The sequence below is a fragment of the Lactuca serriola genome, chromosome 5, assembly GCF_051521515.1.
Source record: "Lactuca serriola cultivar US96UC23 chromosome 5, Lser_US96UC23_V15, whole genome shotgun sequence".
Classification (NCBI taxonomy): domain Eukaryota; kingdom Viridiplantae; phylum Streptophyta; class Magnoliopsida; order Asterales; family Asteraceae; genus Lactuca; species Lactuca serriola.
In genome coordinates, this window is record NC_136412.1 from 356,812,796 (window position 1) to 356,825,651 (window position 12,856).

The 12,856-nt window shown below is 34.7% G+C and overlaps 1 protein-coding gene across 1 annotated transcript; it reads right to left on the reverse strand.

The window, feature by feature from the left end:
• Positions 1–3,243: 3,243 nt before the first annotated feature.
• LOC145055623 (protein NETWORKED 1D-like) lies at positions 3,244–12,107 on the reverse strand. Its single transcript, XM_079003981.1, has 4 exons — positions 11,855–12,107; positions 11,074–11,272; positions 5,634–10,528; positions 3,244–4,588 (listed from the first exon to the last, which is right to left on the reverse strand). Exons 2-4 carry the CDS (start codon positions 11,174–11,176, stop codon positions 3,566–3,568), a joined length of 6,021 nt encoding a protein of 2,006 aa, XP_078860107.1. The 5' UTR covers positions 11,177–11,272; positions 11,855–12,107; the 3' UTR covers positions 3,244–3,565.
• Positions 12,108–12,856: the final 749 nt, after the last annotated feature.

The following is a 12,856-nucleotide window of genomic DNA, read 5'->3' on the forward strand; positions in this document are numbered from 1 at the left end:
TTGAAATGGTGGGTTTTATTGTCCCCTAGTTTGGTTAAATCCCCAATCAAATTTTAGCATGTGTTCATTCAATGTATATTGTAATTTCTACCATGCACATCATTATAATATAGTAGATTCGTAACACCCACTAACATCGTTTTGCAGGATTACTTTCAAATCTAACAACGAAAATAACATGATCATCAGTTACATTTGGTTTTATCCTAATGAGTAATCCGTATCTTCTATCACTAAACAATATAAAAGAACGGTCTAGGTTATGATGGTCTTAGTATTCTCAAACCTAACTGAATTATCTTAGCACAAAAAGATGAAAAAAAAAGATACTAAAATATATGATTAATAGATGATATTACTAGAAGAATCAGTTATCAGTGGTAGTGGCATTTGATGGATGGATAGGAGAAAAGCAAAAGATCAATGTTAAGAACATGAACAAAAAGGAATGATCAACACCAGTAGGTACTACTACTGTTGTTAATTAATTAAAGATCGAAAAGGAATTAATAAGCTTACGTCCGTCGGTTGGTAGCGAAGCGAGTGGTGGCCGGGCGAGATACCAGTAACACCGCCGGTTGTGTCGTGGGCAATGAATGGCCGTGTTCTACGGAGCGATTATCGATCTTATTCAAGTTTTACACGGGATACACTTACCTTTCATATCTTATTTCATTTTTTTTTTAAATGATCATGTATAGTTATATATCCTTTGGATTTAAACTTGTATCATGTGGGCCTTATTCAGCCCTTCACTTAATCTTTCACGTACGACGTCGGAGCCTTTGATTCATGAGGAAAAAGAAATAAAGCAACGGCAAAGTATCAGATATGATGTGGGCAAAGTTGCTAAGTATCGAAGTTATCGACTTTGAATACAACAAACAAGTCTGAATTCTGAAACATAAAACGCCTCCAACTTCAACTTAATTATAACAACTCTAGCTACTCGATTTTTTTTTTCTGAACCCTATATATGCTGCTTCATAATGTCATGTAATTAGGATTGCATCCAACCGTGTATATCTTATTTTTTTAATTTAACATCAAAACCAGTAGCATATGGAGTCAAGGGTGGGTCTTTGCCCACCCAATCCACAATTTTAAGTTCGTAATATATATCTTTTATTATACAAAGAAGTTGGGCTTCATATGACAAATGGCCCATCCAATAACAAACATGAAATTGCATATAGTAGAATACTGCCTCTTTTTTTGACAAATATAATACCTTTTTCCATTCACAAATTGATGATGCCCATTTTTTAATAATTCGCTCAGATGCTCTCTCTCACTCTTTTTTATTCCATTTGTTAATCTTATTCATCAACCACCACCATTAGGTTAGTTTGTGGTTTTTTTTCTATTATCCTTATTACTCAGTTACTTTATTATTATTTTTATTTTTAGCATAGATTTTATATTTTTATCTTAGGTTTCTAATAACTTAGGTCCTTACTTCTTGTTATAAACTAGTATTTGAGTCCGTGCTTTGCTGCAGGTTCTTACGTGTGTTTTTCGTGTGTATATCATTGTTTTCAAAAAATAGTAAAAGTTTAAAAGAAATGAGCATTTGATGATTTATCAAAAGTTCATAAGAGTTTAGAGATTATTTTTGTATGTTGGATGTTTTTGAATAATTTATAAAAATGTAGGGACCATGACTATGTAAAGTAGTACATTGTGCATTTTAAGTAGTGATTTTGTGAGTAGCTTTTTGCCAACCGCAAGTTGTTACGGTCCAATCTGTTTTTTAATTGAATTTAATAATTTTATTGATAAAAGGCAAATACCATTGAGTTGTTGGTAGAAAACTACATAAGATCGGTAACATTGTATATACCGATCTTACAACGTATATTTACAAAAACATAGTTTTTTAGGATAAAAAAAAAATTGAAGGGCCGCAAATGGCAAGTAAAAATGAAAAATGGTATCTATTGTAAAAGTGTATAGAACATGTAGATTATACGCGTAAAAAGCAAAATGACAAAGGAAAAAGGTTATAAATGGTAATATTGTAGTTGTTGGTAGAAAAATATACAAGGTTGGTAACATTGTATATACTGATCTTGCAACATGTATTTACAAAAACGTAGGTTTTTAGGAAAAAAAAAAAAAGGCTGCAAATGACAAGTAAAAATAAAAGGGTATCTATTGTGAAGAAAGTGTAAGAACACATGAATTATAAGGGTAAGAAGCAAAAAGAAAAAGAAAATAGGTTGCAAATGGCAGGTTAATTAGATTGTAAGGGTAAAAAGTGAAACAAAAGAAAAAAAAAATAGATTGTAAGTTATTATGAATAGAAAGGGTCATTTCTGTAATTTATAAGAAAACAAATAAAGTTTGTGTGTCCAGTCGTGTGTATGTGATTCTTTCCTATTATTAAGTTGTAAACAATGCATGTACTTTTAGCTACAGTGTTTTCATTTCACAAACTCAAGGTTGGTATTTGTATATATTTATAATTAATTATTTGTATTATGATATTATATGTAAGTTTGTGAAATTTGGCATACCCTAAAATGAAATATTGGTTACGCCACTGATCAAAATTGGCTCCAACCCCACTCCACCTCTTGCATCATTGCAAAATGTCACCCCATGTATTATGATGTTTATTTATTTCTAGTTTATAAATATGACTATGTATTTTATTAATATTATGTTATATAGTAAATTGATAATAATTAATAACATGTATTTGGTTATAATTTGTAGTAATATATTTTATAAAGTTATTACTACAAAAAATGATAATAAATAAATTTGTAAAAAGTTAATAAGACCCTGTTTGATATGCCTGACTCACTAATAAAGGTTACGGGATTAAAACTTAGGTCTCCCTTGTAGAAGGAATGGTGTTTACCAGCAAGCTAAATGGCTTTTTGTGTTTTATTTCTAAACTAATATATTTAATGTCTATTATGCTGGAAGTTTTTTATGCATTATTATTATTATTATTATTATTATTATTATTATTATTATTATTGTTGTTTTTATTATTATTATTATTATTATTATTATCAGGTGACCTTGTAAACCTTTTTAGCTTAATTTTAAATTTTTATGAACAATTAATGCAGAAGTAGGCATCGTCATTTACATGTTTTCACTTTAGACAGTTATAGATAAAAAAATAAAAAAATAAATAAAAAAGAAAGACCCAGATAAACATATTCGTTCAAAAGTAAAGTGACTGTAAAAAAGTAAAAATTAGCACCTCTACCTCTAGTCTCTAGATAAAACGTGAAAACAAGTATGACATTGACAATGCTACAAAGTACAAAGTGCAAACCAAGCAAGCTCTCTAAAAATAGCTTCTCCAGATCAAATCAAATGGGAACATAGCATAGGTGGGCCTCCTCTCTCTTCTCCCTAATAAACCCAAAATAATCCATACATACAACTTGCAACGTTTAAAAAACAAAACACACTAAAATTACTCCATAACTATAGACGAAAAAAAAAGGTAGTAGATGTAGATGTAGATGGATGGTTTGTTATTATGAAGTCTACTATAATATATATAATACGCAGAAAGAAATGAATCTCAATCAGTCAATCAATCTCCTTTAGTCGAAGGCTCAACACAAGCACAAAAGTTGCTCTTCTTTCTTCTCCCACTGCTGCTAACAGTTGCTTTTGTTCTTCCGCCACCATAAAGATAATCTTTCAAAAGAACTCGTTTTTTAGTATCCATAAAACGAGATTTTCCTTGTGCCTCATTTTCATCATCCAGTTTCAACAACACGAATTGTATCTTTTGCACTTCTAACTGCAACCGACCGATTTTTTCAGATACTCTTCTCGCTTGTTCAGACACCTTTTTCCTTCTCAAGCTTTCGTTTTCTACAGATTCTGGTGTTGTTGATGAGTTGGAATGGCCCTCGATATGTTTCACCAGTTTTCCGTTCAGTTCGTATAGCTTTTGAATCGCGGATTCCGCTTCCATGAGTTGGCCTTTCAACGTCTCGCATTCGATCATTGCTTTTCCTCTTCTGCTGTTTCCGGTTATCTCGACCTTCCGTTTTAGATCCTCGATTGTGATTTGAAGGTTTGTAAGCTTTTGAACATCGGAATTCAATCTTTCCAATACTTTTCTTTTGTTTCCGTCGTCTCCCCGGAATCTCTTCGACACCTCTGGTTTCTCCATCTCCATCACCACGTTTGATTCCGATTCCAGAGTTTCCAGAGAAACCTCGGAGGCGGTCGGATGGTGTCGGAATTTACCGTTTTTATCGGCACTCTCCCATGCCTCGCCTTCGATGGCTCCTCTTTTACTCATCCCGTATGAGGAACATTCCGATGCTTGATCCAACATGATGTCTTTTGGTAGGATTCCGATTTCCACTTCTGAAATTTCCGATGTCGATTTCGGCTTACTGTTTGATTTACGGGAACTCTTTTGATAACTCAATTCCTCTATCTGCCTCATTGCCGATTCCAGCTTTGCTTCGGAATCCAACCTGTCCTGCACTGCCAACATCTGCATTTCAAGCACAGCGGTTTCGATAGATCTAACCTTACTTTCCAGATCCTGCAGCTCAACAGATGGATCCTCTTCCATGCTTGAGGATTCAGCATCCTGAAAATACTCATCATTGCAGAAACACGTCATTCTAAATTACTCCAAATACAAACATATATAATAATAGGGTTAGGGTCAATACATAACCATAACTAAAGGAAACAAATAACCAATCATGAGCGTCGGAATCCAAATGGTTAATGACCAAAAATGGGGATGTACATTTACTAATTGGACATGCATGCACTGGATCATAGAAAAAAAAAAAAAAAAAAAAACTTCTTTTTTTTTTTTCTCAAATTTTAGACATTATTTTTTTTTTTGAAAAAAAAAAACTAAATATTCCAAAATTCACAATGTGAATCTGAATTGTCCAAATTCATACTGTAACCTTATATAATTCAGTTTTTAGCATTCAAAATGTGAATCTAACTTCCTATTTCAATGCTTTGATCATTCGCAAATTAATTTAGTGAAATTCACATGTGAATTTACTTACATTCACACGTGAATTCGTCTACATATTCACATTTACATATGAATCAAAGTAGGTTCATTTCCTTTTATACTATTTCAATGTTTTGATTATTCATAATGAGATTTGTGAGGTTTACAAGTGAATTTATCTAAAATTCACATGTAAATTTACTTAGATCCCCACATATCAATATCATATAATCAAATTCACATTGTAAATGCCAACAATTAAATTATTCACAGTTCATATTCACATTGTAAATCTGAATGAGCTGTAAGGTTAACAAAATCAATTTTTTTGTATATCAATATGGATGTCGATTTACAGAGGACAAAAAATTCTGAATTTTGATATATTTGGTTTTTTTCTTTTTTTACAAAAAATATGCCCTAAAAATTTAAGAAAAAAAAAAGTTTTTTGCTATAATCCGGTGCATGCGCATCCAACTAAGAAATATACAACCTTATATTTGGCGGTAGACCGTTTGCGATACGACACTTACGATTGCTGCCTTGGTTCCCTGTTTAATTATGGTTCTCTATTGAATATATATATATATATATATATATATATATATATATATATATATATATATATATATATATAAAAAAAAAAAAATATTACCTTGTGTTCTTCATTTTCAGATTCTGGAACTTTGGTTCTAATACAGGTATTGCTTTCGAGAGATAAGATGGAATCCCTCAATGACACGAGGGCAGGGAGATATACAGCCAAACGAGCTTTGAGGTCTTCATTCTCGGATTCCAAAGTTTCAGTTTTTTCTTTGAGTAATTTGGAATTGACATCTTTGGAATTAGTTTCTTCTTGGAGGCTCAAACAAACTTCAGTAAGCTCACGGATCTTCTCTTCTAACAAAACTTGATATAAACCAGAAGTCTGCAAATCACCATACACTTCTGATGCCTGTGTTTCCAACATTTGATTCTTGTCCTTTTCCTTTTCCAGCTCGGAACTCGTTGTCTCCTCTTTTTGTTTTGCTTTTTCGTGTTCTTCGGTCAATTCGTGCAGTTTGACCTCCAAAAGCTGAGTTGCTTCACGTAGGAGCATACGTTCTTTACTCAAATCATTGGTATCTTCTAAAAGTTTGACAATCTGTTTCTCCTGTTCGTCTCTTGCCATTTTAACTTCCCTGTTTTCTCTCTGTAAACCGGTCAACATCTCGGTCAGCACCATCTTTTCGTTCTCTAAAATCACCAGTTTTTCAACCGCTTCCTCATGTTCCTTTTCCTTTGCATGCAACCGATTGTTTCCGTTCACTAACTCGGAATCCAATTCATCACGGACACGTGTCAGCGTTTCCAATTCCCGTTCGGATTTCTCCAAATTCTGTTTCAGTTGCAGATTTTCATTTCTCACATCTTCCATTTTCTTCTCGACCATACCGATCTCGTTAGCAAGAGTGTTATTGACAAGAAGAAGCTTTTGCAGATTTTCACCCAGCCGATTGACTTCATCATGTTTCTCATCAAGGGACTTCTTCAAATCATCATTATCTTCTAACAATTGGATAATCTGTTTCCCTTGTTCATCTTTTGTCATATGTACCTCATTGTGCTCTCTCTGTAGACTGGTCAACATCTCTGACAGCCCAGTCTTTTCATTCTCGAAAACTACAAGTTTTTGAACTGCTTCCTCATGTTCCTTTCTCTTTAAATGCAACAGATTGATTCCGTTTGCTAACTCAGAATCCAATCTATCACGTTCGGATTTAATCGTTTCCAATTCCTGCTCGGATTTTTCCAAATCTTGTTTAACATGCAGGTTTTCAATTTCCACCTCTTCAAGTTTCTTCTCAACAATCGACATTTTGTCAGCAAGTGTGTTGTTGACAACGAGAAGCTTTTGAAGATCTTCACCAAGCCGATTGATTTCTTCATGTTTCTCATCGAGGGAATCCTTCAAATCATCATTATCTTCCAACAATTTCACAATCTGTTTCCCCTGTTCATCTCTTGTCATTTTAACCTCCTCATTTTCTCTCTGCAAACCCGATAAAATCTCGGATAACCCCGTCTTTTCACTCTCTAAAATCATCAGTTTCTGAACCGCATCCTCATGTTCCTTTTCCTTTAAACGCAACAAACTGATTCCGGTGACCAACTCCGATTCCAATCGAACACGGTCGGAATTAGCCGTTTCCAGTTCCAGCTCGGATTTCTCCAAATTCTCTTTAAGACGGAGATTTTCGGTTCTTGCATCTTTAAGTTTCTTCTCAATCACAGACATTTTGTCAGCTATTGTGCTGTTGACAACAAGAAGCTTCTGTAAATCGCCACCTAACCCGTTGACTTCTTCATGTTTCTCATCAAGGCAAGTCTTCAAAGTATGAGAGAGGATACTCTGACTTAATACATCACCAAAAAAGACGTCGTTTTCCTCTTCCAAAACACGAATCTTGTTGTTCATGTGGATCTTATCTTTTAATAAAGACTTGTTTTCTTCCAGGACCACTGAATTGTCCATCTGTAAACTTCTGTAAGCTTCTTGAACAACCAACATCTCTCCATGTAACTTCTCTAATTGAGATTTTAGCATTTTTTCAGTATTATCTCCTTCACTCACTTTCAATCTCAAATTATCATTCATTTCCGAAAGCTTCCGTGCCTCGGTTTCCAACTCGAGAATCTTTGCCATCCCGACACTTAACTCGTGTTGAACACCGCCCTTTTCCGCCTCGAGATCCGCCACTGCGGTTTTGAGCTGCTTCAAAAGCGTGACTAGGATCGATATCTCAACAACTAATTCCGTGTTTTTGTCTTGATTTTCAGTTAGGGAACGGTTTGTTCCTTCGAATTTTGTCTGTATACTATCGAAAGATCTTTCATGTTGGTCAGTTTCAAATCCAGAGTTCAAAGAAACACCAGCAACTTTCAGCAACTGATTCATTCCCATCTTCAATCTATTGTTCTGGTTTGATAAAGATTCTATCTTTACCTGGCTTTCGATTTTCTCTTGCTTCAACACATGAACCAGACCTTCAGACAACATGGTGGCTTCTTGAAGTTTATGGCAATCATTCAACAGAGAAACATTCTGTTCTTCTAAATCTTGTACACATCTAAGCAAGATGAAGATTTCGATTTCAGAACCGAAAGCTTTATCGAGCTCTTCTTCGAATTCTTTGCTTCTATTTCGATTCTCTTCTTCTAGGATCTGGATCTGGGTTCTCAATGTACTCAATTGCTTCTCATTCTGTTGTGAATAGGAGACGTGTTCTTGATTTTGCAAAGCCAATGATGCGTGTAGCTCTTCTACTTTGTGAAGTGTAGAGTCTCTCTCTTTCTCCATTGAAGAATACTTGTCTTGTAAATCTGTATATTTCATCTCCAGATCCTTGAGGTTTTTCTCGGTGATTTCCATCTGCGAGACGAGAATACTCTTTTCGGAAATGAGTACCGATTTTTCATCAGTAAGCAATTGACATGAATCTTCAAAGCTCTTTGACTTCTGCTTCAAGACTTCAAGTTTGACATGGGCATCAAAGAGAGAATTCTCCAAAACAGTGTTTTTCTCCGACACTATGCTCAAATTATCACTCGTTACTTGTAACTGGCCTAATAAATTTGCTTTTTCAACAGAAAGTGTAGATTTCTCTTCTGAAAGAGACTGATACGAGTCTTCAAGTGCTTTTAATCTACTCCTTACCCCTTCCAACTCTTCGCCCAGATCCGAAAGCGAATTCTCCAAAACGCCATTCCTCTCAAGAAGCTGATTCATAATTTCGAGTTTCACCAATAGAGCTTCTTTTTCACTTTTTTCTGTTTCCCATTGTTCTTTCAGATTCAAGTTCTCACCCTGCAACTCTTTTACAGATGCCCCCAAGCTTTCTGGGTTCAACCCCACATCAGCAACTTGGTTCACAATAGCCTGGTGATTCTTGTTCAATTCGTTAAGTTCCTCTTTCAGGCAATATATTTCTTGCTGAAGCGCGTTTCTTTGGTCAACACGAAGGTCAACCTCTTCCACAAGCTTCCCGTTGGATTCCTTTAAGCTACCAATCTGTGACTGCATATCATTCATGGACACAATCGAAGACATGTTGACCTCGGTCAGATTCTTGTTCTCTTCAATCTGTTTCTGTATCTCTTTCTCTAAAACTTGGTTACGTGTTTCAATATCCCTCAAAATCTGAGCTTTATTGTGCAACTCTGTAGCCAAAGATCTTAATTCTTCTTGAGATTGGGAGTGTAACTGTTGCAAAGTCTGGAATGCGGTTTCGGCCTCAACAAACCGTAGGCGTTCTTCTTGTATGCAAGTCCAGAGTCTTCCCAATTCCTTTTGCTTCTCTGTTAGTTCTTGTGTTTGAGTGTTCATCTTCAGAATCACGGATTCCAACTCCGAGTGAAGACTCTCATTTGACCTTTCTAACATCACATTATGTTCTTCTGCACCCTTTAACTTTAAAACTCCATTATCGATCTCACTATTGAGTCTTTCAGCTTCTTCTTGAGCACACGCGAGTCTAAGCTCTAGACTTGAGATAGTCTCCAAGCATTGCTGGTATAATTGAGCTTGTTCTTCTTTCTCTTTGGTCAATTCTGCAATTGCCAACTTTAAGTTTTCAACTTCAGCTTCGGCCTTTTCAGCACGTTCATGGAACTTCATTGCTTCTTTCTCTGATTCCGTTAACTTCTTTTCCAATTCCGATTGCATCTCCAAAGATTGTTTATACTGATCATAAGCCGCATCCTTTTCCTCTTTCAATCTTGCAATTTCTTCCTTCAAGTTTCCAACTACAATCTCGGCTTCCTTTGCTTGCTCGATTATCATTCTCTCCAAGTTGGCTAGCTTCTCCAAGCCCCTGTGGTAAAGTTCAAGATTTTCTCCAGTTTCAGCTTTTAATCTTTGGAGGGCATCTTTCAGTGATTGAGCTTCAGCTTCAGCTTTGCTAGCTCGATTAACAAGTTCACTGGAAGCCTCTTGTGCATGAGAGATTTCAGACTCTAATTTGGATAATCTCTCCAGACTCTCTTGATACTGCTTCAGACCAGTTTCCTTTTCCTCTTGTAATTTAGCCAAAGCCTCTTTTAGCAATAAGATTTCTTTATCAGTCATGCCCACGTTCTCAATTACAGAGAACCCTCGATCCCGAGACCGATTTTTGTTGCTTCCATCTTCTGAATCATTGAATTTAAGCCCTCTTCTCACGTTTCCTACAGACCCATCTGAATCTTCATCTTTCAGGAAGTCATTGGAGTCAAAAGTGGTTCTTGTGTCTGGTGTTTGAGGATCACCATCATAGGGGGAATTAGCAGAAGGATCATCACCCATTGAGGGGATTTGATTTGGAAAGGCTTCTGTCATTGTTTTGTGGGCCTGGCGGAGGGCCCCGGTTGCATGGACATATCTTTCTGCCAATGCCCGATAAGCTCTGTACATCTCTTCCACCAGTTTCATAAGCTCGGGACGCTTTTTGTAGTACATTTCTGCCCTTCGAGCAAAGGAATCCGCGTCTTCTTCTATGAGCTTTATCATTGCTTTTACTTTGATATCCACATCTATTCATTCATACAAGGAAAAAAAACATTAATGAGCACGAAAACGGCAGAACAAGAAATAACAAAATACCTAAAGTATGCAACATACCCTGTTATATATCCAAATATTAAATAGAAGTGCTAGTTATAATAACTCCAATTACACAACACAGATGAAAGTCGTAACATTTTTATTTACCCTAAAGTGGTAATTTCTGATAACAGACCCTTGGTAGATTTAACTAAACTGCAACAACTTTTCAAAAGAAAACATGTGTTTTTGTAGTGAAGAGTTGTTGCCCTTTGAGTAATATTAAGAAAATGGTCAAATATACTTTGAACATAGGCAACTTGGTATGATAAGGTTTCAAAGCATCGATGGCCTAATATAACGAATTTTTGCATTAAAATAGCTATAGTTTGGTATAGTCAATTGAGAATTTTTGCATTTGCACAGAGAAATCAATAAATCTCTTCTGTTATGTACATATTGACTTCCACCATAGAAAAAAAAAAAGGAAAGAGGAAGATTGGAAGACAATACTTATGATGTAAGAAAGCTATACCTGTAAGATTTTCTTGAAGCCATTTTGAATTTTTGGGGCTAATGTGGCTGTTCCACCACCAAGAATACATGCGCTTGGAGTCTGTTTTTGACAAAGTAGCCATGGTTTCAACCTTCCAAGTAGAGCAGAATTTCTAAAGTTTGTCACGGATGTGGAGCTTATAAAAGTGAAAAACCACAATTCAGTTGTTTTGTCCTTCCTAGCAAACAAACAAAAATGAAACGATTCAGCTTTAATAGTCTGAGAAGTAGTTATGTATTCAAGATCATCACAAAATCAACATAAGTCCAAAGTAATAAAAATAACAGTGCAGGTATACCAAAAAATGAAATTCAATCTTCCGATAATACAGGGAATCAAACACAAACCAAATTGGAAAAATGAACATACCAGAAAACGATTTCAAACTAAAAATTTCATAATTGCTAAATATTCAGTTGTGCCTTGTATTTATGAGCTTTAAACCAATATATCCTTTTCATAAAACGCCCTAACTCACCAAATTGACAAAAAAAATTAGTAATCAAACCTAAAGCTCAGAGATCCAAAACTTCTCAACATCTCACACAGCCACAGAAGAGTTAACAAAAGAGGAAACCCTACCCCGATCGGTCGTGATCATAACAGAATTAAGCTAAAAACACGATAAAAAGCTGTAAACCAGTTCAGCGATCATTCAAAACAGCAACCAAACATGTCATCAACATCCGTGTGAGTTTAGAATACAATGACGGGAGTCGCGGAACTAACAAATCAAATCGAAGACTGTGAGAGAATTTACCAGAAAAATCGAAATTCAGTTGCGATTCCGATTCTGCAACTGCAAAAACAATACTATATAAAATTTACACAGCTGAAAACCTCGATTTCAACCCATTCCAGCTTGATCTCTCTGCGTTACTTTCTAGAACTAACTATGGTTGGCCCTTTTTGATTCTTTGTTGTGTAGACGCTGGCGTGGGTTTGTGTTTTAGAAGAGGAGCTGTCGGGCGTCGGCTTATGGAAATTAATAAAGTAAAACGTAAACAAGGAGGACCCAATAAAACACTAAACCCAAAATGAGACAAACTATACAAGAGAATACTCCTTTGATCACATTTTCAATACCAAAATTACCAAAATACCCTTATAGAATTCCTAATTCTCAGTCCTAAAAAGTTTTTGGACCGATTATTGATTTATTTGTTGATAATTTAGTCTAAAAAGTTTACAATGGATATGCATTTATTTCTGAAAGTGTAGTAATTTATTTTGATTTATTTCTTGATAATTTGGTCTAAAAAATTTACAATGGATACGCATTTATTTCTGAAAGTGTAATAATTTATTTTTTATTTTGTATATGCTTGCATATATTTGATAATTGACATAATGTAGACAAATAAACTAGATATTATTACAAACTGGTCAAAGACAACAAGATTGTTATTTTTATGTCAGTCAATTGATTGCCTTATGGATTTGGAAAGGGCAAGATGGCATTAGTATGTTTCTAGCTTACAAATAAAATATTTTTTATTGATCATTGCTATAAATATCCAATATCCAATATTTAACAAGAATAAATAATTTATAATAATATCAAAACTTCACAAACGATATCAAATAACGAAACTAGCTATAAATAAAATCATGTCAACTAAATTTTGTATAAATCAATATTATTATTTTTATAAAAGTTATAGTTTAATAAGATTCAAACTAATAAATTTAAGGCTTAATCATCATGAGAATTACAATATTTATGATAAAAAAAATATAAATCCGGTTTACATCTTTTTGT

Excerpts from the sequence above, each read along its gene's own strand:
- LOC145055623 (XM_079003981.1), bottom strand. The coding sequence starts at position 11,176 with ATGGCTACTTTGTCAAAAACAGACTCCAAGCGCATGTATTCTTGGTGG. Across the intron at positions 10,529-11,073 it reads GCTTCAAGAAAATCTTACAG|ATGTGGATATCAAAGTAAAA; the intron begins GTATAGCTTTCT and ends ATGAATGAATAG. Across the intron at positions 4,589-5,633 it reads CTGAAAATGAAGAACACAAG|GATGCTGAATCCTCAAGCAT; the intron begins GTAATATTTTTT and ends GAGTATTTTCAG.